This window comes from Mustela lutreola, chromosome 12 (assembly GCF_030435805.1).
Source record: "Mustela lutreola isolate mMusLut2 chromosome 12, mMusLut2.pri, whole genome shotgun sequence".
NCBI classification, from domain to species: Eukaryota; Metazoa; Chordata; class Mammalia; order Carnivora; family Mustelidae; genus Mustela; species Mustela lutreola.
Genome location: NC_081301.1, coordinates 23,319,989 through 23,341,972, shown reverse-complemented (window position 1 = coordinate 23,341,972; position 21,984 = coordinate 23,319,989). Strand labels below are relative to the sequence as shown.

At 48.2% G+C, this 21,984-nt stretch overlaps 1 protein-coding gene across 7 annotated transcripts in view; it reads right to left on the bottom strand.

Annotated features, from left to right (window-relative positions):
- EPB41L4B (erythrocyte membrane protein band 4.1 like 4B) overlaps positions 1-21,984 on the bottom strand; it is a 124,456-nt gene that overhangs the window by 46,600 nt on the left and 55,872 nt on the right. For 6 of the 7 annotated variants that reach the window (XM_059143600.1, XM_059143601.1, XM_059143602.1 and 3 more), the window contains exons 7-15: positions 21,658-21,778; positions 20,554-20,641; positions 20,299-20,387; positions 19,935-20,004; positions 19,667-19,836; positions 17,690-17,799; positions 15,565-15,595; positions 12,062-12,095; positions 8,230-8,294 (exon numbers count right to left, since the gene is read on the bottom strand). In XM_059143600.1, coding sequence (XP_058999583.1) covers positions 8,230-8,294; positions 12,062-12,095; positions 15,565-15,595; positions 17,690-17,799; positions 19,667-19,836; positions 19,935-20,004; positions 20,299-20,387; positions 20,554-20,641; positions 21,658-21,778 — 778 coding nt within the window. Of the gene's footprint in view, positions 1-4,633; positions 6,319-8,229; positions 8,295-12,061; positions 12,096-15,564; positions 15,596-17,689; positions 17,800-19,666; positions 19,837-19,934; positions 20,005-20,298; positions 20,388-20,553; positions 20,642-21,657; positions 21,779-21,984 lie in introns of those variants that run through there. The other variant, XM_059143606.1, reaches the window with a different exon arrangement.

The following is a 21,984-nucleotide window of genomic DNA, read 5'->3' as shown; positions in this document are numbered from 1 at the left end:
TGGCTTGTTCGAGTTTCAGAGATGTGTCTTATGTATTGTGCTAACCCTCCTCTAACTGATCTTCCTCCTGGAGCCAAGCACCTCTTTCCATTGCTAAACTTAGACCATACATCCCAAGCCAGCAGCCTTTAACACAGATCATTCCTTGGGGGAGACTGAATTTCTTTGACCCGTCTCTCACCACATGGACTGCTAAGGCCTTAAATCTCAAAACCACCAAAAACTGCTGCCAGCCACCAGCAAACATGGTGCAAAACACCTTCCATGGATAATATCCCAATTCTGTTTGGGGACACCAAAAAGGAGGCACAGAGAAGAAACCCGACAAAGGTCCCATGGCTGGGAAGTGGCAAAGCTGGGATTCAGAGCGTGGAGGACACCAGAGCATTCACACATCACCTCGCGGGAAAACTGCAGGGCTCCTGCCCCCAACAAAATCACCACTCCACACCGGGCCTGCAGTCTGTCTCTCATCAGTGGGCAGCATCCTGCCATTTTGCTTCTGCTTCTTCCCCATGATGGGTTCGAATCTCAGCATGGGTCCCTACGCTGGTGTGTCCAGGCCACCTTCTTCACCAATGGATCTAGTTCTCTAGACCCTTGCTTCCAGTGGGAGAGCAGAACAATGACAGATTCAGTTTGACAGACTTGGGAGAAGGAACTCAGGGCGAAATTAAAGCCATATAAAGAAACCCTAGAATTTTCACGTTCTTCTACCTCACTGTGAACCTAAGCAAGTGCAAAACTATGCTGAGTAGCCATCTCTAGCTCCTTCTTATGATGTATCTGTTTACTTTTTGATAGCATGGCTACTTAAAAAAAAAAGGAACTGGCATCTAAATGAGTTCAAATTGAACCATAAGATGAAAGCAAACCAGATAGGAAGCTGTGCTCTTCTAAGGGGAGGTCCTACACTTGTCCATCACGGACTCACATGGAGACTTCAGATGAAGTTTCCTTAGGTCTCACCATCCACCACTTAAATAGAGCCTAGCACTTTCTATTTTTAGTAAGCTGTCCAAGCAATTCTTTGGCTCCCTAATTCTGGGGAAGTTGGCCAATTTGCAGAATTATTTAAGATTTCTTTTGCAGAGGCTCAGCTGAATGTCAATTTCACATTAGTTTCACCTTTTAGATACTCCTGGGGCCTCTTAAAAATGTGCTACTTTTCATGTGCAAAGGGACGCTTAATAGCAGTTTGTGTTTCCCTCTCTTTGCCCCATTATGCCTTGCCTGGCATTTGCTGGTTGCCTCCTGGAGGGAAACAGCAGAGGCAAATCATCCTTAAGCCTATTTAAGGTATTTACCTGGTCCTTTTGGAAGATTCAGTCTAGTCAGGGAATTGACTTAGAGCTGAGTTTGGGAAATATTGATCCAAAGGATCAATATGGCTGCTCAGGGAGTTTTTTGATGAGCTCAGATCTTAAAGGACTAGTTAAAAGCTGGAAAGTCAAGGGCAACAAAAAGGATCTATTATTAGTTGTGTTCAGACCAGGACCCAGGAGGCTAGAGTCACTGACCTGGAAGGATGGTGCCATATTAACAGGCAAGGAGAAAAAAAAAAAAAAAGCAGTACTCCCATACTGTCTTATTCCTTCATCTCTGCTGTTAAGGAGAACCCTTTCCAGTGGAAATGGTAGACCAAGAAATGAAACAGGCAAGTGGGTTTTGAAGGCCAAGATAATCACCGGGCACGATTTCAAGTCTTTCAGTCCACATGAATTACATCAATCTGACCATCCTGTCAGCTCACTGTTCAATATTCTGAGTCACGGAAAAATAAAAGAGATGATCCAAGACTGGTAAATACCCGAATTTCAAAAATGCAAAAAGTTAATTCCGTTAATTATGGAGTCTCAAGCTTGACAGTGCAGGCAGTTAATAACTCCAGAAGAAATGACTGGTTCAGGAGCTCTGGGGACAGACGCAGTGGATTGCCTCCAGCAGAGTGGTTCACTAAGAAGAAAATAATGTTCAATCTCTGCTCCTTTGGAAAGGGGTTATTGAGCAAATGCAGGTTCTAGATTGCAGGAGGAGTCATGGTAAGGTGTTAGGGGTTAAGAGACCCCTGGGAAGGGAACAGGGTCACTAGACCACTGGTGTGTAGAGACATGGATGTTGATGGTGGGGAGTGGCTTTCTAGTTACCAGATCTTTCCAGTTACCCAGATCTCAGGGTAGTGAACTCCTCAACATAATCTAGTACTAGTCTCATGGATACAGAGAAATCAACAGGGTCCCAGATGGTGAGATGGTCATTGGTGAGAAGCGTCAAACCCAGGGGCCGAGAACATGGGCTGGGAGTCAGACCTGCACGTGTGACAATGGGCAAGCTTCTCGCGCAACCCGAAGCCCGAGCTTCCAAATGTGAGCAAAGAGGACACTGTGCATCACACAGAGTGGCCCGGAAGATCAAGTGAAGTGACCGGCACAGTGCTGGGCGCATACATCTAGCTGACAGTCCCTGCATGTTCCTGAGGATCCCTGTCAACCTACCAGGGTTTCCAGTGCATCTCCAGCATCATCTGCCCCGTAGCAACCACACGTGTCATGATGCCAGTGCTTCGGAAGAGAACACCGCAGACACACTGGGTCATATTCCAATGACGAAGCTGAAGCCAGAGCACAGCTGATGGTCAGCATCCTACCCAAATGTGACGCCCTGGGCTAGGTACAGCTGTTCAGATACCTTTGGACCAGCTCAGAGATGACATGCTGACTGTTATCTAGCTAGACAGTTTTTTTTTAAGATTTTATTTATTCGTTGGACACAGAGAGAGAGCACAAGCAGGGGGAGCTGCAGAGGGAGACGGAGAAGCAGATTCCCCACTGTGCAGGGAGCCTGATGCAGGGCTCGATCCCAGGACCCTGAGAGCACGACCCAAGCCAAAGGCTGATGCTTAACCAACTGAGACACCCAAGCGCCCCTGGTTAGACATTTCTGTTAGAATGAATGTGGAATAATTCATTTGCTGAACATTCATTGAGCACCTGCCATCTATCAGGCACCGGGGAACAGGCAAACATGGGACAAAAGCTCACACTTAAAGAATGTACAGTCTCCAGGATGATGAACAAAAGAGGCATTTTTAATGTAAAGTAGTGAATGCAACAATGATATAGCAGGGCTGAGGGGCAGGCATAGAGCAGAACACAGAAACTAATCCACTCTGCAGAGGTGGGGTGGTAGGAGTCCTGGGGAGAAGACGTGTCTGAGCAGAGGCATCTAAGGGGTGAGCAGGAGTTGGGCAAGGGAGATGGGAGTGAGAGTGTTCTCAGCAGAAGGGACAGTATTTGCAAAGCACAGATGGGAGCAACAGCAGGATATGGTGCATGCCAGGGACGACCAGAAGCTTGGTGGTGTAGAAATTTAAACAGGAGGGTAAGAAATGGGGCAAAATGAGCTAGAGCAATAGAATGGAAGCAGATAGCAAAGGAATTCCATACAGAAGGCCTCGAGCCTCACCCTACGGTGCTGGAGAACTCTGGCAGATGTCCATCATTGGAATGACTGTGAGGACAAGAAGCTTGGCAGGATCCTGGAGTCAAGGAGACCAGAAAGAGCAGCTCTGATGCACAGAGAAGATGCTGCTGCAAGGTCAGAGTGGGACATATCAGAAGCTGAGCTGCCCTGGGGACTGCCTGGATATGGGTGGCAAAGGGGCAAGAAAAGAGCCATGGATGGAGGACGTATACGTTCTTCTTGCGGGTAGAGGAGAATCAGTTAGTATCTTCTTCTTTCTCCAGTAAAAGATGATGAATTTGACTCTGACATGAGTTTGACGTGTATACGGGTTGAAATGTCAGTGTTAAAAAACTCATAGATAGGAGTAATCTGGGTTAGCAATAATGACTCCGGAGTCCACAGCCATACAATGGTGCCAGCAGGAGACGCAGGATCGACTGCGATGGCATGGCGAGAAAGGCAGTGGGCAGAGGAAGGACCCCTGGAAAACACCAACACTTAACAGGAAGACAGAACAATGAGGCCGTTACAAAGACCGAGGAAAAAGCCAAAGAGCTAGAAAACCAGAGAGCGCAGCAACCAAGGGCGTAGAGTCTCAAGAAGCCACGAGTGACTGATCACTACTGCCAAATGTAGTAGGGAAAGGCCCGCTAAGCTGAGGGATGAAAAGTGTACATGCCATTTAGCTAGGAGGTCATCAGTAAGCATCCCGGTTCAACTTCTTGGTTGTAGACAACTGAATCCACTCAAGTTGTTTTAAGCAGAAAGGCATTTATTAGAGGGTCTCCGTGTATACACAATTTCCGGGGGGCCATAGACACACATTTGGGTGTCTTTCCACCAGGAGCAGCAGCGGCAGCCAGGACAAACACGCACCGTCATCACAGGACGGTAATGGGGGAAACCCACTCCGCCACCACTTTGCTCGGCTCAGCGCCTGTGACCGGCGTCTAGAACCTTCACCACAGATGCACCACATGAAGAAATGCTTCAACCACTGTGCCTACCAGAGCCACCCCTTCCGAGAGCAGCTTCACTCTGAGATGAACTCGCTCCACGTCACCTAACCGAACGCTCACATTCAAGCTTCCAAAAGCTCCCTGTCCCGTCATCTACAACGTCCGCAAAGGATACTTCCGTGCAACATAAAATGAAGATGGAGTCCAAAAAAGCAAGAATAATCTTTATTCCTTGGAAACACATTTGTAAAAACGTATCAGTAAGATTAAAGGATTCGGAACACATTTATTTGTAGGCAGCACAAACACTGAGGATCAAAACATCTGCTAAGACAGAACAGACCTGTGAACAGGTATCTTTGGGAGAGTTTGTAGGTCACTGGCTGTACTGTGCAGGGCACGTAGCTGAGTCCCTCCCTCTGTACACATTTTTTGTGGTAACCGAGAATAGACCCAGATTTTAGCAATAAGGTATCTCAGAGATGTCAATACATTTTTTAAAAAGGCTTAAAATGGGCCAAATTACAATTACACATAAGGAAATGTCGTTTAAGAATTGTTTTCACAAATATGCTGGTGGGAAAGATCTCAGGTCTATTCAGAGAAAAAAAAATGTTTGACTTTGTGGCTTAGAAAGAGGGGCAATAAATATTTTGGTACAAGTTCTTCCCGCAAAGAAAACACATTGATCAGCTGGATCTACAAAGTGACAGCGCAACATCCCCGTCCTTTGAGAGGACGTTTTGGCACAACGCCATTAAAATCCTATACACTCAAATTTGATCCATAAATAGATCTTGGATTGCATGTTGCTTTTTAAAAGACTGAAGTCCAGGGTAAAAACCGAGCCTCAAGTTCTATAAATTCTGACAGTGTGTATTCATAATTACGTCTTCTGAAATCACACAAGCTAGCAGCACCAATCAATAATTTAAAAAATTATTCTCGTACTAGAGCAGCAAGTTCTATCAAAACGGACGCTACGCAATTTGTGATTCGTAAAACTGCTAGGATTCAAAGTGGCGAACCTGCTTTAAATAGGAAATTCAGAGCCTCCCCATATGCACGTCCCACCTAACCAGTAACACGCTTCATTCAGCTTCTGAAAGGGTAAAGCCTCTGTTAGAGAAGGGAATTCTGCAGTTTTCCTCTGAGAAATTCCATTGGAATGTCAGATCCTCAGACCGAAAATACTAACTTTGCATAGATCACAGAATTGTAGAGGAGCTTGGTGATCATTGAGTCCAACCCACTCTTTCCGGAGGGGGCAAAAGAGGCCAACAGAAGAGCAGGGCTTGTCTGCCCTCTCACAGTGGCCGGGGCTGGGCCCCAGCGGCCTCCTGGTCACCTCAGGACTGTGCGGTGCGCTCCACAGAGCTATCTTCCCATATTCTTCTGGTGTTATTCGGTCCCGTTCATTAAATAACAAAGAAATATCAAGTACAGAGCAATACGATACACACAGACCTTTAATCCAATTTTAAAATCAGAATATTAAAGTGATTCCTGAGCCTTTAACTACCTTCATTTTATTGAGAATGCAGTCAACAGTTGGGACTAGTTGTTAGGACAGTTAGGACTAGTGATTGTGGCTGTTTGCAAATATTTACACGGACGCCGGGAATATCTCTCAGAACATTTCCACAAGGACACTTGTGCAAACACATCTATGTGATGCCAAGACACTTTTCATGGGGTGTAAGGGCACTATGATGGTGAAGGGAGGGGAGATGCTTCAGTCTCTCAAAGTGCAGTCATGAGTTTATCTCGATACACCATACTTTGCATTCCTCCTAAGTTCTTCTGGTTCTGGTCGTGGACATAATCGAAATGGCTGCCACCTCCACTGGCCGATGTTTCCCAGTGCGGCGGCCTGTCATCCTGAAAGCATGGCCTGTTTTGTTGGCAGGGTGAATGATTTGCGGGAGGGATGGAAGAAAATGCAGAAATGTGAGTGAAATAACACACGCATGAGGGAGGTGGGCAGGAGAAACCATGAGCCGTGTTAATGGGGATGGCTTACGAATGGACACGAATGGATTTTCTAAGGTATTTTTAAAATTCAGAAAACACAGGATGTTACCTATCAACATCCAAGTCAAGAGAAGTCCGTTCCACGGCCATACCATCATTTCTCAAAAGGCACCCTGGTGAGCAAGTCAGTCTGGGGAAAGTTAGGTGACAAGGTGTCCTTGACCAGGCACCTCTCAGGGCTGTGAGCACATTGCTAAGGGGAGCTGTGAATGCCTTCGGCAGCGTTTGCCAAGAGTGCTGGGCCCAGGAACTCTCTTTTCCTGGGGTAAGTATGTCAGGCTTCTCGAACTCCAGAGAGCCTGATAAGACACGGAGTGCTGGGCGCTACCCCCAGACACTGATCCAGCAGGGCCGGGGTGGGGCAAAGAATGAGCATCAGCAAGCTTGCAGGAGAGGCCAGTGTCGCCCGGAGAGGACCCGGTCATGGCCTCCCACAGAATCCCCGCTGCCAACTGCTGGGCAAGGTCATGCCTCAGAAGGAAACGAATGTGGTAAAATAGGTACTAAAAAGTCTAAAATTCTCTAAAAATAAGGTTAATAAAAATAGCATTTCTAGAAATCTCTTCTGTTTTCTTATGTCTGGGAAAAGAAACTGTCTTTAGCAATACAGAAACATTGAGAGTTATTACTCCACCGGGCTGACTAGCTTTAAAAAGTTACCCGAGTATCGAGTGTTGTCGATAAAATTGCACTGTGGTCCTCCTCCAAGGTCTCCCAAAGTGGCAAGAACCATCAAGAACTAATGGCTCTCCTTTGCCGCGCTCCACATGGATTTAATTTTCATCCCTCTATTCTCTTCATACCTTCTCAAGCAGCGAGGCTAGCAACCTCACCGAGCAGTAACTTTATGCAAACTGAATTCACCAACGGAAAGAGCTTCACACATAAACACCAATTAAGACTGATCTAAAATTCAAATCTGAAAAGGAACGTTTGCCTTTACAAAGCTGGCATCAAAACACTCTCCAGCCTAATGAAAAACCCAGCAAGGCAGGTGCCAGTTTCCTTGGAAAGGATTGTGATGTAGGTTAGGGCAGAGGTAAGCAAACAGCCCGCAGGCTAGATCCCATTGGCCGCCTGTTTTTGTAAATAAGTTTTATCGGAATGCAGCCATACCCATTCACTTTTGGGTTGTCTCTGGCTGCTTTCGAGCTACAAGGCAGAGGTGAGTGGTTGTGACAGAGACAACAAAACTGAAAATACGGGTTATCTGGCTCAGAACAAAGTTTGCAGACCCTTGGGTTTAGAAAAAAGATCTGTCACGAAACAAAAACAAAAACAAAACAAAAACAGTCAAACAACCCCTCCACCTACCCCACCCCTGAAAAATATTCTCTTCAAAAAACCCTCAACAAAAATCCCCAAGCTTGACTCACATTTTTAGTAATGGAATTCTTGGGACAGCAAAATGTTACTTAGAAATTTTAAATAACATTTCTAACACAAAACCAAACCAAAAATATCTGAGGTTAGAATGCCTTAAAAAAAAACAACAACAACAAAAAAAAACCAAACAAACAAACAAAAAAAAGAAAAACAAAAAACCACCAAAAAAACAAAACCCGATTCGTTTTTATTTCAAAAAGCGTAACTGGTAAATCCACACTCATTACTGGCTTCCTTTGCTTGGCAAATTATTAATCTCTGTCTTGACACAGCAACTCTTAACAGCTGTTTCTAATGCAGACTTTCGATTCATAAGTAGGGAGGATGCGAGTTTTTTAAGACAAAGGGAGAACTTTCGAGAAAGCACAGCTCTGTGAGCACTTACCTTACATTTGGAGAGTGAGGGTGCCACCGAGGCTGGCTGGGGTGGATAGTGGGATGGTACTGAGGCTAGAAATGAAATACCAAACTCGATTATTTGATGACCTTTTGATTTCAATGGCCTTCATTTACTTTCTCTTTTACTGGCATCCAGCTGAGGGGGCCCAGGGCTGTGAATTGAAAGGCTCAGGAAACCCTGGCTAGGAGGTGGCTTCCCAGGATGATCACATTTCCCCCGAAACAAAGGATGGGGGGCTGGGGAAGGCATCTGCCCGGAAAGGGTCCCTTAGAGCGTCCAGGACAGGCACTATCTATGTCCCTCAAGGGAACAGATGGAAGACACCCAAGATGTGGGGAGAATGGTAAGTGCAGAGACAATTTCCGTCATTGCCGAGAATGACAACAACCATGCGTAACAGTGACATCTGCAAATGCAAGAGAACTGGACGGGGACACCAAGGCAACAGGACTACGGCCGGTCACTTTCTGCCTTGTGTAAGCAGCAAGAATAACTTTTTATTTATTTATTTTTAAAAGACTTTTATCTATTTACCTGACAGAGAGAGATCACAAGAAGGCAGAGAGGCAGGCAGAGAGAGAGAGGGGGGGGGGGGAAGCAGGCTCCCCGGCGAGCAGAGAGCCTGATGCGGGGCTCGATCCCAGGACCCCGGGACCATGACCCGAGCCAAAGGCAGAGGCTTAACCCACCGAGCCACCCAGGCGCCCAAGAATAACTTTTTAAAATACAATCCAAAACCCAGTACCAACCCTCACCCCTCACCCGGTCGCCACAGCAAACTCCAAACCACCCAAAGCACTTATTATCCTGAAAAAATGGAAGGGAGGGAGGGAAGGAATTCGTCCACTCTAAGATGGGAAAATAGATCCAGACTGGTGACTCACAAAGGGACAGAGGTGAAGACAAGGCGGCCTGGCTGGGCAGCGGGGCGGTCTGTCCACCTCCGGCCTGTAGAAGGCGGCGGCCCCACGCACGGCCGGAAGCCACGGGGACTTCTCAAGGCTAGACTTTCCGTGGGCCACATTAGACCCTCCTGACTTTTAAGTTACTGTTGTCTTGCCACCATTATTCTTCAAATTATTTCTTCCCTTCTTCTCCTTCCCGTGCTGTTTTGGTTAGTAAGCACAAATCTGTTCTGTACTGTGGAAAGTTCTCAGTAATTCTGTTCATTTTGTTTTCAGAAACCAAACCACCCAAAGCACTTATTATCCCTGCCTAATTCTGCCTTCTAGTGGCCTTTCTCCTTCAAAGGCACTGGTCAATGAGTGAAGGGGGCAGACAGCCCCCAAAAAAGACATGCTAGAGGAAAAAGGACGTGGGGAAAAGATCTCAGGAGCCGAATCTGAAAGCAGTCCTCTCTCGGGAAACAGAGACTTAAGGAGTTCAGATGGTCTGCCCAAAGCTGGAAGGCTTTGAGTGTTTTGATCACACAGCCAGGCTCCAAAGGAGGTTCCACCAGTTGGATCTTCAACAGAAGGGATAATCTCGAAAAGAAACGGACCTCGCATTCTAGTGCTTGTCTTCAAACACAGTCAAATCAGACTCATCAGAGCCAGGTGGGTACTTCAGCCATAAAGACGTGGAAGGATATTTCAAAACCTTCCTTTGTCTCCTTTGGTAATTTATTCACACTCTAAAGCTGTCAAGGAGCATTTTTTAATGTTAACCCAGATGGCTCCCACCAGGGCAGTTCTGTCCCCCTGGGGACAATTGGAAATATATATGTGCACTTCTGCTTGTCACGATGATGACAGGATTACCTTCAGCTAACCGGGAGAAAGAGGGAAGCTAAACACCCTGTAAGTCTCAGGACAGTCCCACAATGAAGAACGGTCCCTCCTGAAACGCCAACAGTGTCTTTATCAAAACCACAGCAATCCAATCTTCATGGCAGCTGGCTGAGCTCACAGGAAGAGGGACGCTGCAAGCCCACTGTCCTGAAAACCCTTCTCAGCACTCAGACGCTGACCCACCAGCCCGCTTCTCAGGACGTTCTCTTCCTGGTCATTTCACTCCCAAATCGTGACAGAGCAATACAGAACCTCTGAGACTGGCAAGGGGGTAGAAGACCAGGGGTTGCCACAGATGTTATGAGAACGTCTAGGTAACAGTTTTTGTGCCTGGAATTCAATGAACAACTGTTTCCAAGTTTACTCTGGGCAGGCAAGGCTTTGCTTTGTTTTCATTTTTTTTTGGTGCCTTCAAGCCGGGACCACCCATCCACAGCTCTTCCCTTCCCCCACAGCCAGCCCCTTGCACCTGAAAATCCCTCCGGACCAAAAAGCCAACCTGTGACTGAGAAGATTCAAGGGTCTAAAGAAGGCAATGAGATCGGGAAGTCTGGCTGTTCCCCTACCAGGTTTAAACCACGTTCTACATGCTATTCCCCAAAGTCAGAAGTCATGTCCAAGTTCTGCAGGTCGGGAAGACGATTTCACAGAAGATCACAGCAGAAGATGATATCACAAAATTCTTCTGAAATGTACTTTGGAGACCTTGTCCAGATCACATACATTGGGATCCCACCCCCTTTTAAGGAATTAATATCTACAGTAACAAAAGATCAAGAAAGATGCTAACTAGATAATGTTCCCAGGTGAGCCCCTGATGGGAGTAGCTTCTCACTCATGACATTCAAAACCAGACTGGTGTCAGAAGAGTAAGTGCCCTTGGACAGAAACCACCCAACACAAGAAAAATGGCCCCAAACGAGGAGGTCATAGGACACAGATGCTGCCCCTAGCACGAACCTAGTGAGGGAGGAGTGGGGAGGAAGCAAATGTAGAAGAGCAGGTTGGAGCCAGGTTTAGAAAGCCATGTATAGCCAGCAAGAGCCACCCCCAGGCACGGGTGGGTGGGCAGGCAGGGGTGTGGGGGCCCTGCTTGGCTACCCGGTAGAAGAGCAGAACCACTAGCCAGGGAAACCTCTCTGTACTCCTTCTGCAGGCTCAACAGGCCTGCCACACTGTTCTACAAAGAAGGTTCTAGAAACCAATGCTCAATACTGTTCAAAAAACAGGTAGGGAGGGAAGTGCGAGGCAGTTTTTTTTTTAATGGGGGAGGGGTTGTTCAATAGTCAAATGATTTACGGAAACAATAGCTTAAAAAAAAGTCTTTTTTTGGGGCACCTGGGTGGCTCAGTGGGTTAAAGCCTCTGCCTTCAGCTCAGGTCATGATCCCAAGGTCCTGGGATCGAGCCCCACGTTGGGCTCTCTGCTCAGTGGGGAGTCTGCTTCCTCCCCTCTCTCTCTGCCTGCCTCTCTGCCTGCTTGTGATCTCTTTCAAATAAACAAAAATCTTAAAAAAAAAAATTAAAAAAAAAAAAAGTCTTTTTTTGCAGGATTTCTCTGTACCTTTGACACCCAAATGGGCCCTGTAAGATCCAAGAAGGGGAATGAAGGACATACCATCTCCCAAACATGTGACTAAGACATCCTTTCCCGGATGCACATCTCAAGAGACTCATGTTCCTGAGGCCGAGAACACACTGACAAAACACGGCCTCGCTTGAGTGCCCCTAAGAGGTTGTATCTGACCACCCAGAAACTTGAACATATGTCCCTGCTGTTCGCTAGCTGAAAATGTTAAGAAAAAAGAGGGCCAGCTGAAATGACCAAGAGGGACCAGGGTTCATGGAAGAAAGGTCTCTTCTTACTGTTTTCTCGAAAAACAAAAACAACCCCCCTCCCACCCGCCAACCAAAAAAATGTTTTCTTATTGTTACTTCAAAATTTGGCTATAAGCATAATGACTGCTTGAATGCAGAAGATTTTGAAACTTCAAGTATTAATGAAAATCTTCAAAAGCGGTGTCTTACCTGGTAATTATGGACTTCGGGATTTGTTTTAGAGCTAAAGAAAAGAAGGGAAAACTGTAATGTAACAGGTTGTAAAGCGGCATTATCTGTGATTTATTTAACGGTCATTCACAAATCCAACACTGTTAGGAACTTTCCTGAACACCATTCCTTCTTCGGTTTATAATAGCTGTTTAAATGAGGCAACCAAACAGCAATTTCTTCTTGTCACTTTTTTTTTTTTTTTAATGATTTCATTTATTCATCCGACAGAGAGAGATCACAAGTAGGTGGAGAGGCAGGCAGAGAGAGAGAGAGGAGAAAGCAGGCTCCCTGCTGAGCAGAGAGCCCGATGTGGGGCTCGATCCCAGGACTCTGAGATCATGACCTGAGCCGAAGGCAGAGGCTCAACCCACTGGGCCACCCAGGCGCCCCCTTTTTGTCACTTTTGAGCTCACAGAAACACAAAGGCAATATTCCAGAATGCTGCTCGTGATGTCCTGTTTCGGTGACATCACCAAATTTTAGCTCCCAGCCCAGGTCTGCACTGGCATTGCTGGTTGGCCATCCGAAGCGTTCTCCAACCGCAGGGAGAGCTCCGCCGCCCATAAGCACCGAACACAGTGGGTCCCACTATCAATGGGGCTGTGATAGGGCCACCGCTCTGGAACACTCGTTCCATAAAAGGCTCTGCACTGGGACCTTCCCATCTGTTACTATTTAACCCACACGACAAGGCTATGAGGTCAACAACCGGTACCACCTCTTCTTACAGATAAAGGGAAGGTTGCCTAACAGAGGAGTGAGGAAACCTGCTCAGGGCCAGCCAGCTAGTCCGTGGCAGGGCCAGGGCTGGAAGGGACAGCTGCTCCAGCCCAAAGCCCATGTGCTTTCCACAAAGCCAAGTGGGCTCCCTGAGGGTCTGAGAAAAGGTTCTGGGCTCCTGATGCATGAGTCTAGTTTGATGGACTCTGACATATAACTATTTTGGTTAAAAAAAAACCCCAAACCAAAAAAACACGTATATCTGTATCTCTCTCTGTATGTCATATACTGGCGGAGAAGGCTGGCTTCACATAAAACACAGCCAACATGTTTTGTCCGCAAGGTTGGCTGCTGCCAGGAAAATCACGAGTGGCACCATCGCTGGGCCACAGTGCCAGGGCGGTGTACCTGAAATCAAGTGTTTATTGCTTCTCCGACAATGAGAGAAACAGTTCATTGTTATGAGTCTAGCTTGGGGTCTAAATGGCTCTGTGTTCCAGTTTTGCGAGAGGACGGGTGCATAGAGCCAGGCTACAGGCCAGGTTCACCTCCAGCCAGATCTCACCAGGAAGGGTAAGTGTTCGGCAAGGTGCTATTTTTCTGGTATCACCTCTGCAGCCCGGAGCACAATTTCATCCCTGGCTCCCACAGCAATCCTACTCACCCCGGGATCCCACAGGCTCTGAGGAGCAATTGAACAGCTGCAAACAGTGGTCATTAGCTCATTTGTTCCTAAAGGGTATATTTACTGTGTGTGTGTGTGTTTTCTTTTCTAGTGGACATTTTTTTTTAGTTTGTTTTGGTTCCCAATATATACATAATTTCCACTAGATGCTAAAAGGAAAAATATAATTTTATTAGGGAAAAACAAAACAATCACTTCCCTAGGAAGCAAAGAAAAGACATGTCATAACTTGGAAGCCCTTGAGAATTCAAAGACACGCTGACAGGTGCAGAAAGGTATAGCGACTCTGGGCAGGCTGTCTGCCTCGGGGATTCTAGTGACGGGGGTGCTGGCGGGCCTGCAAGGAAGCCATGAAGAGACCCTGCAACCTCCTCCTTCCCTCAGGGGGGTGGGCAGGGTGTGATGCCCAGCGGTTCAACAGGAACCTGGAGATCCTTCTCTAGGTGCTGAGACATGAACCCAGACACAAGAGTCAGCTGCTTGTCCCCCACCTGCGGGCAGAGCTTCAAATCAGAGACAGAAGGCCAAGTTCCCAGCTGTGTGATACGGGGCTGGTCGTGTTCTCTAGCACCCTGGGGCCCTGCCAGATGTCTTGGGGCTGCTTGGTGGGGAGGGGGCAGATGAACAGGCAGACACCGGCCTCCTCCTCCCTGCCTGGCTTCACCCAGAGCAGCTCTACTTTTGTTTGCACTTGACGCTGGGCTCCCAGGTCAGCATTCTTTCAGGGGGCGGACAGCAGAGGCTAAGAAAGTGCAGACCAACACTGATCTAGCTCAACCTCCTTGTTTTCCATGGAAAAAAAAAAAAGGTGGCCCAGGAGGAAGGCCGAAGGTCCCAGAGCTGGATGAAAGCAAGGCTGCGGGACGAGGCGGGAGACCTCCTGGTCCCATGGCCTGCATCCTCATCACCCACCAGGGCCTGGGTTCCCACTTCCCTCCCCAACCAGGCCATGCCAGGCCCAGCCCCCTCTCCGGAACACCTGCCATAGTCAAGCTGTGCTCATCTCCAAAATCTCCCCAGGAGCCTGAGCCCTGTGCCTGGCAACACCCAGGAGCTAACGAAACTGGGCTCCCAGTGGCTGGAGCTTGGACACCAGGCCCAAACAATTACAGCCTGTGACTCTCAGTCAGAGCCCACATGTGCAAACAGCTGTTTCTGAGATCGAACAAGAGGTCCATGCAAGGTGGGATGGGGCTTCTCACCTGGGCCACACACCAGAATCACCTAGGAGCTTAAAAAACCAGATGCCTCGGTCCCCCTCTCCCTGATGGATGCCATTAGCCTGGGGAGTGGCCCGGCAGAGGGGAGCTTTCAAGGCTCACCAGGAGATCCCATGTACAGCAAGGATCAAGAGCCTCCATGCTGGGGAAGGGGTCGGCAAATCCCACCCCAAGGGCCAAGCCTGGCCCACCTGCATTTATGAGGAAAGTTTTATTGGAACACAGCTGTGCTCTTTCATTTACACGCCATCTACGGCGGCTTGTGTGTGCCAGCGACAGAGCTGAGCCATCGTGAAAGAGACAGCATGGCCTCCAAGGTCCGCGGTGTTTACTCTCTGGCCCTTTACAGGAAAAGCTGCTCACACCTGGGCTGGGGTTTCCACCTTGTATTCTTCTGTCCCCATGACATTCGATAAAGGTGTTTAGTAAAGGGCTTCTGTGTTGTACGTCTGTAAAGCCTGTGCGTCACTGAGCAGATCCCACCTGCGCTCTCGTGAAGCTTTTGCTTAAGGGCGCGGCCTTTCTTCCCGTCCCTGCCTGCAGTGCCCTCCGCACGGGTGCGCTGCACACCTTCCTCTCACCTTTATCGCCCACCGCTGTCATAAGCCAAGCCCAGAGCTATGCAAACAAAGCAGCTGTGTTTAAAAAAACAAAACAAAACAAAACCCTGTCTTGGAACATTCTATTGTGTACTTACTGAAAACCAGGAGGATGGTATAGCCGGGCAGAAAAAAATAGGGGAAAGATCATCAGGTGACTCACTCTGGGGTTTAACTGTGCTAAGGAAAACGTCAACATTGCAAATAAAGACAATGATTAGAAGAGCTGGACCCCAGAGTCTGGGGGGAACTTACCAGAACTGAGCTGCTATCACCGGGTTGGTTGCTTTAAAGGAAAAACAAAAAGGTGTGTCATCTCAGAGAGCGGGGTCACCGTTTACCACACAAGAACAAGGACCAGGGTGGACAGTTCTGGGATTTCAGAGGGGTCCTGATCCCAGGATGCAAAATCTTCACCTTGGCGACTTCTCCTTTCTGGAGGAAAAGTCTCCTTTCCCCTGGGCCAAGCCCTCCAATTCACCCAGGGAATGCTGAGCACGTTCCCAGGGCCCGGTGCTCTCAGATGCAGAGATCAGAGACGGTTCTCACTGTCAAGGAGCTCACAGTCTTGACACAGAGACAGAGGTGCACAGAGTCAAAGACAGCAAAAGGGGATGAGGAAGGTTGGACTACGAGCCTGACTGCACTGGGAAGCTCAGGACAGACTGGCTGGAGCAGGCATGCGCATCTGCGGAAGGGACCACGGACAGAGTTAGCGCCTTTATCTGGACTCCACTTGCTTTTGAAAGGATGCAGCGTGGAAAATCATTGAAAGCTTCACAGAGATGCCAGAACTCCGGCTGGAGAGAACACCAGTAAAACAAGAGGGAAAAGAGGGCAGAGACTGGGAAGGAAAGTAGAGGAGAATCAGAGAACCTGTGGTCTGGAAGAGCCCCAAAGCCACCCACGGGGTCAAAGGTCAAGTCAAAGGCAACTTCCTCCCTCTGCAGTGGCTATGCCAGGGGTTTTTCCCTTTCTGTCTGCACATGCCTCCAGGGCCTGGGAGCTCAGCATGGTCTTGAGATGGCTCTATCTTTGGATAACACCATAAGGAAGTTCATTCTTTTTTTGGAGTAGTTTTGGACAACGTTGACCCAGTGGACTGAAGCAGGCATAAGCCTTGACAGGGAGGCAACACACCCCTTCTCCTCTCTTCAACGCATCACTTGTCACTCCCAATTCCTGCAGTCAGTCACCTTCAACCATTGTCACCCTTCTCCGGGGACACCCCCCTATCCTCTCACTCTCTGGTCCTTCTTGAAGGTGAGGTCCCATTTCCTGGGCTCTGGACATTCTGTCTTTACTAAAGCAGCCAAGAATGACTTTAGAGAGCTTCTGGCTACCATGGTATTGCACCATTGGTTCAAAAAGGCAGGAAACAGTGGGGAACACAAGGTTAGATTCTAGAACAGGGGTAAGTATAGATGCGGGTCCCACAAAGGCTCGCTAAGTCCTGAGTTATATGAGAAAAACCTACGGAATGGCCACTAGGAGTAAGTGATATATATATGCAGGAGAGGGCCTGGGGGGTTGGAGTACAGAGGCCATGCCATGGAAGAGCCCACAATTCAATGCTAAACTAAGTGTCCTGAAGGGAGGAATAATTAAGCACAGAAGGAGAGCTAGGAGGTGGGATGTGGAGGCCCGATTTAAACAAGCTGCTTGCTCACTCACTGACTGGTCCCATATCGGTCTCCCATCCAAGTACTAACCAGGCCCGACCCTGCTTAGCTTCCGAGATCAGACGAGATTGGGCGCGTTCAGGGTGGTATGGCCGTAGACTGGTCCCGTATGGGGCATCCATCCTCAGACAGTCGTGAGGCCACAGTAGTAATGGACAGATAAGGCTCAGGGAGTTCTGGCGAGAGGAGGAGGGGCAGGCTAAATTCAAGGGCAGGGTGTGTTCGGATGCACTATGAGACCTGAGTCGGAGATTTAAAGTTCTGGATCTGCTCTTACATGTGGACAGAATTCTGGTTAGCGTGAGACTAACGTCCCCATTTGAAATTGTGAGATGGAGGAGAGAAGGGACTGTTTTCCCTCCAAGACCGAGGATCATCTTTCATGGGCAAGAAACATGGTAACCTATGATATTCCTAAGGTCCCGGGCTCAGCAGAAGCAAAGAGGTACAAGGAAAGAAGTAAGAAAAAGAGGGACAAGAAAATGAACACATCTAATGGGAAAAACTAAAGACAGTGGACAGGAAAAGTGACCTGATGCCCCTCCAGAGAATCCTTCCCATTGGGATTTTGTCAAAAGCTTCAGAATGACAGAGCAGAACGGCAGATAGTTCCTTTAAGAATGGCTTTACCAAGCTCTTTGGGGCTTAACCCACTCAACTTTAAGGTAAAATTCCAGGCAGAATGAACAACACCCCACCTTTGAACGTTGAATGTCTCCGGGATGGATAGCGTTTACTAGGCTTCCGCTCGAAGGTGCTGGTTCTTCGTAACCTGGAGCCATGTGTGGCTTGATACTCTGTCCGCCCGCTGGAAGGTAAATATTTCATTGCATATATCAGAATATCAGTACATTATACATATTTGGAAGCACGCTTCTATTTTCAAGAGCTCCAATGTAAATTTCAACTTATCGTGAACTCCTTTGGTGAAGACACGTACTAAATTTAGCCTTGCATTTGGAAATAAAACCTCTGCCAAACACAGGCTGTATTATAGGGGCAGATATTTCCACCGAAAGACAAAAGCCTGCAATTTAGGTACCAGCCCCTTGACTCCATAGACAGAGCAGGTCCAAGTACTCGGAACATCCGACTGAGAGAGAACAATGATCCACAAATAAAATAACCTTTCACAACACATTACGCAGACATTTACCTCCTCTAAAACGCCGTAATCAATGACCACTTAAGTCAACCTTGGCCCTCCTTACTCTGCCAAGGGAAACAGGACTTCTTTCACCAAGGCCTTCTGGGTTTCAACCACCGTGTGGCCTCTCTGCTGCTTCCAGGACGTGCGCTGTTTCTATCTGAGCGGCTGTATCCCAGTCACGCTCGGCTGAGGATTTCTCACACAGAAGGGGTCACTTATCTCCTACTCAGAGTGCCTCCAAGGGCCATCCTTGTCTCCGACCTTCCCTTCCTTTCTCAGTTCTCTTCAAGGAGCAGAAGGAGCCTGGTCTGGCCAAATCCTGGGGGAGTTTCTTCCCAGGATGGAAAAACCCACCTTGGCAGCCAGCCCAACAGCCACTTCCTTGCACAGTACATAAATCTGAGATGAGCACATTTTTTGGCATATTCAAGAGTTCAAGGACATGCCTTGTGTGGGTAGAGGTTATGAAACCAGGTGAAGTTTTAGAGTGTATAACAGTGGTTCTCAGATCTGTAAACGAGCCTTGGAAACCAACCTTGGGGAGGTCATTTAAAATGCACATTCCCAGGCCTTACTCATGAACGCGTATGTGCGCACACCCCATCAATTCTGATTACAAGGGTCTCGGATGAGTTCATAAATCCTCATTTTTAATAAGTCCCCAAGGAATGTTTATGTTATTTGAAAGACATGGTCTTACATTCATAAGTAAAAATACGGGGAAAATGAAATTCTTCATGTTTTTGGGGTCTTCTCAGATTCAGATATTTACTGAGCCCATCCTGGGTCACTTGCACACATGTGGACATCTGCTCTCATTCTAATCATCACCAAATTTCTTAATTTATTTAATTTAAATAACAATTTAATTCAAATATTTATTTAATATTAGTCTTGGGGTGCTGGAGTGGCTTGGTCAGTTGAGCATCCAACTCTTGATTTCGGCTCAGGCCATGATCCCATTGGTCATGAGATGGAGCTGCTCTTGGGGGTGCCCTCTCTCTATCCCTCCCCAGTTAGCACCACAAGTGCTCTCCCACCCAAATTACTTTTTTAAAAAATTCATTTAATAATACTCTTAATGGCCACATGTGGCTAGTGTCTACTGCACATTTCCAGCTACATGTCAGCAAATAACAATTTTGGTATTTGCCCCATTTTATCCATGAGAACATGGAGGCTTAAAGAACTTCACGGAGGCAACTGTCTGTGGCTCAGGTCATGATGCTGGGGTCCTGGGATGGATCAAGTCCTGCACTGGGCTGCCTGCTCAGCCGGGAGTCAGCTTCGCCCTCTGCCCACCCCCCACCCCCAACCCCATGCTCTCTGTCTCATTCTCTCTCTTTCAAATAAATACATAAAAACTTAAAAAGAGTTCAGGGACGGAAGGTCAGATCTCAAGAAAGAAGCAGGGATGTCCGACTCAAGCCTCCGGACACACACCCACACTTGGCTCCATTCAGGAGACACGCCCCAGGCCCCTCCTTCGGAAGGGTGTGTCCAGGCGGCGGAGGCCGGTGCCCACCTGAATCTGAAGCGGGACCCCAGCCGGATGAAGTCTGATCTGTTGGATTTGCTGTTCCCGGGCGTGCGCAGGCGGAAGAAGGAGTGATGCTCCACGGCGCATTTCCAGAGGTGCTTGCAGGTCCGGGCGCTGTCCAGCCGGAACACGAACGTGTGCTCCTGCTCCCGGCCCTGCGAGGCGAAGCACACGGTGCCGCGATCGGTGCGCGCCCGTGACCTCAGCCGGGCAGGGTCTGTGGCGAGGGCGGAGGACCACGGGCAAGCCTTACCTGGTCATCGTCCTCCACCACCACCAGCGTCAATTTGCTCTTTTTAAAATCCATTTTGGTAATTTTAGGCCTGGTCAGAGAGAAAACATTTTAAAAGCACAATCGGCAGGAAGGTGATCTACACAAACAGCAGTTTCCTTTCTACGTTTTTTAAGCTTTGATTTGCTCAAGAAATCATTCATTCATTCAAGTGATTTATTTACCCAGAACTCTCACGGCCACTGCCAAACACCCGCGTAGGCGAGAGTACGGTGTGTTTTTAAAGCACGTCTGGGTGTTGCCAATATCCCTCAATGATCATCCACAGAGAATTCCACCACAAAATAGGAAAAGACATTTTTAAGATTAGACAAAACTAAATTACCAAAAGAATAAGCCTATTTTGTTAGCTCCTTCAAAGATTAATATGCCTGTCGGGGTCAGTCCAAGAGAATATTCACAGCCATCTCTTCCCTACAAATAAACGAAGTGACAATCGGTACAGGGTTCTAACAGGTCGTCACAGAGCAGAATGCAAAACAGTTTCCTCGCCACATTACTTTGCCGGCACACTGTTCACACGTGGCCCAGTCGCAGCGCACCCCAAGAGACCCCCAGACTTAACCCACACAGTTCTTACCCTGACAACGTGCATGTCTACCCCATACATTTCCAGCCACTTCGCTTTATTCAGATAGGACAGCTCCGCCTGGGCAGGGCTCTTTCCCCTTAGAAAAACCAATGGAAACACATGTAAACTGTGGCTCGTAACCCCCCCGACGGGATTCTGAGGGGCACAGCCACACTGGGATGCTTGGCAGCAATTAGAAGAACAAGGGACACCAATCCGGGTGAACAGGAAAAGGCCTCCATGGACAGACTGCTCTCTGACTAGAAAGAGGACAGATAACAGCGCTTATAATGTGAGCACAGAAGGCGACGATTTTTGTGCATGGACGTGGCTGTGTCCACGCCAGGTAAAAAGGCCAGAGAGCTGCACCACTGGCTACAGAGAGGACAGTGGGGGGGGCGGGGGGGGACGCGCACATGTGGGGCGTGACACCGCGATGCCACAGCCACACCTTCCTCTGCCGTTCTGACCTGGTATGAGAGTGGGCTAGCATCACCTTCCAGTTTCAAAAAAAAGGTCATGAGGCCCCTTTGAAGGACGGAAGGATAGGAGGAAACTAGGCTCCATTTCTAAGTCCACGACTGACTCAGAGGAGGCGGAGTCTGGGAAGGTGGGCTGGGAGGGCAGAAAGGCATGAAACTGTCTGCTAGGGAGACCCCAGGGAGAAGGAGGGAAAGAGAAGGCTGGATCTAGCTGTGGCATCGCATGTCCTGAAATATAACGCTCTACAACACGTGGTCTCAAATACAGGCCACAGACAGAGACCCAGGTGTGGAGGAAGACTCGGAGACAGAGCCTCCTTGCTCCCTCTAGGAGGCCAGGTGAGCAGCGGGGTCCCCCGCTGGAACAAGCCAGTCGGGACCAGGCTCTGTAATTCAGAGAGCAGCGGGAGTGTGGTTCTGTCCTGCCTGTGTATCTCACTATCTCAGGAAAGACAGGTGTCGTGGTGGGGGAGGGAGGCTTTGGAAACATGGGACTGAGAGCCACGGGCAAGAAGTGGAAAGCTGGAGCTACAGTTTTATAGTCTTCAACCAGAGCAACTGTGCTGCCACATCCGAGTCCAACACACACTTATAGATCACGAAAGAAACGCACGAGAATGCGAGATGGTACCTGCACTCTTTCCATCTCTGGAAGATATCAAATTCCATCGCTTCTGTCTGATTTGGAATGAACCGAAACTCAGACACAAGCTCTGGTGTGTGTTCTGGAAGCTCGCACTCCCCCAGCTCCGCTGCGAGGTTCATAAAAGGGGAAAAAAAAAACAAAACAGGAGACAGTGAATGCTTTCAGTGATTGCTGCAACCAGGTCCAGAGGCAGTTTGCACAATTGTAATAAAGCATAGGTACCCCCATGTGGAGGACCCCCCTCCTTTCAGGAGGGCTGAACTCCCACCTGGTGCCCAAACGTACATCCAGAATCCCCAAGAATCATCCTCG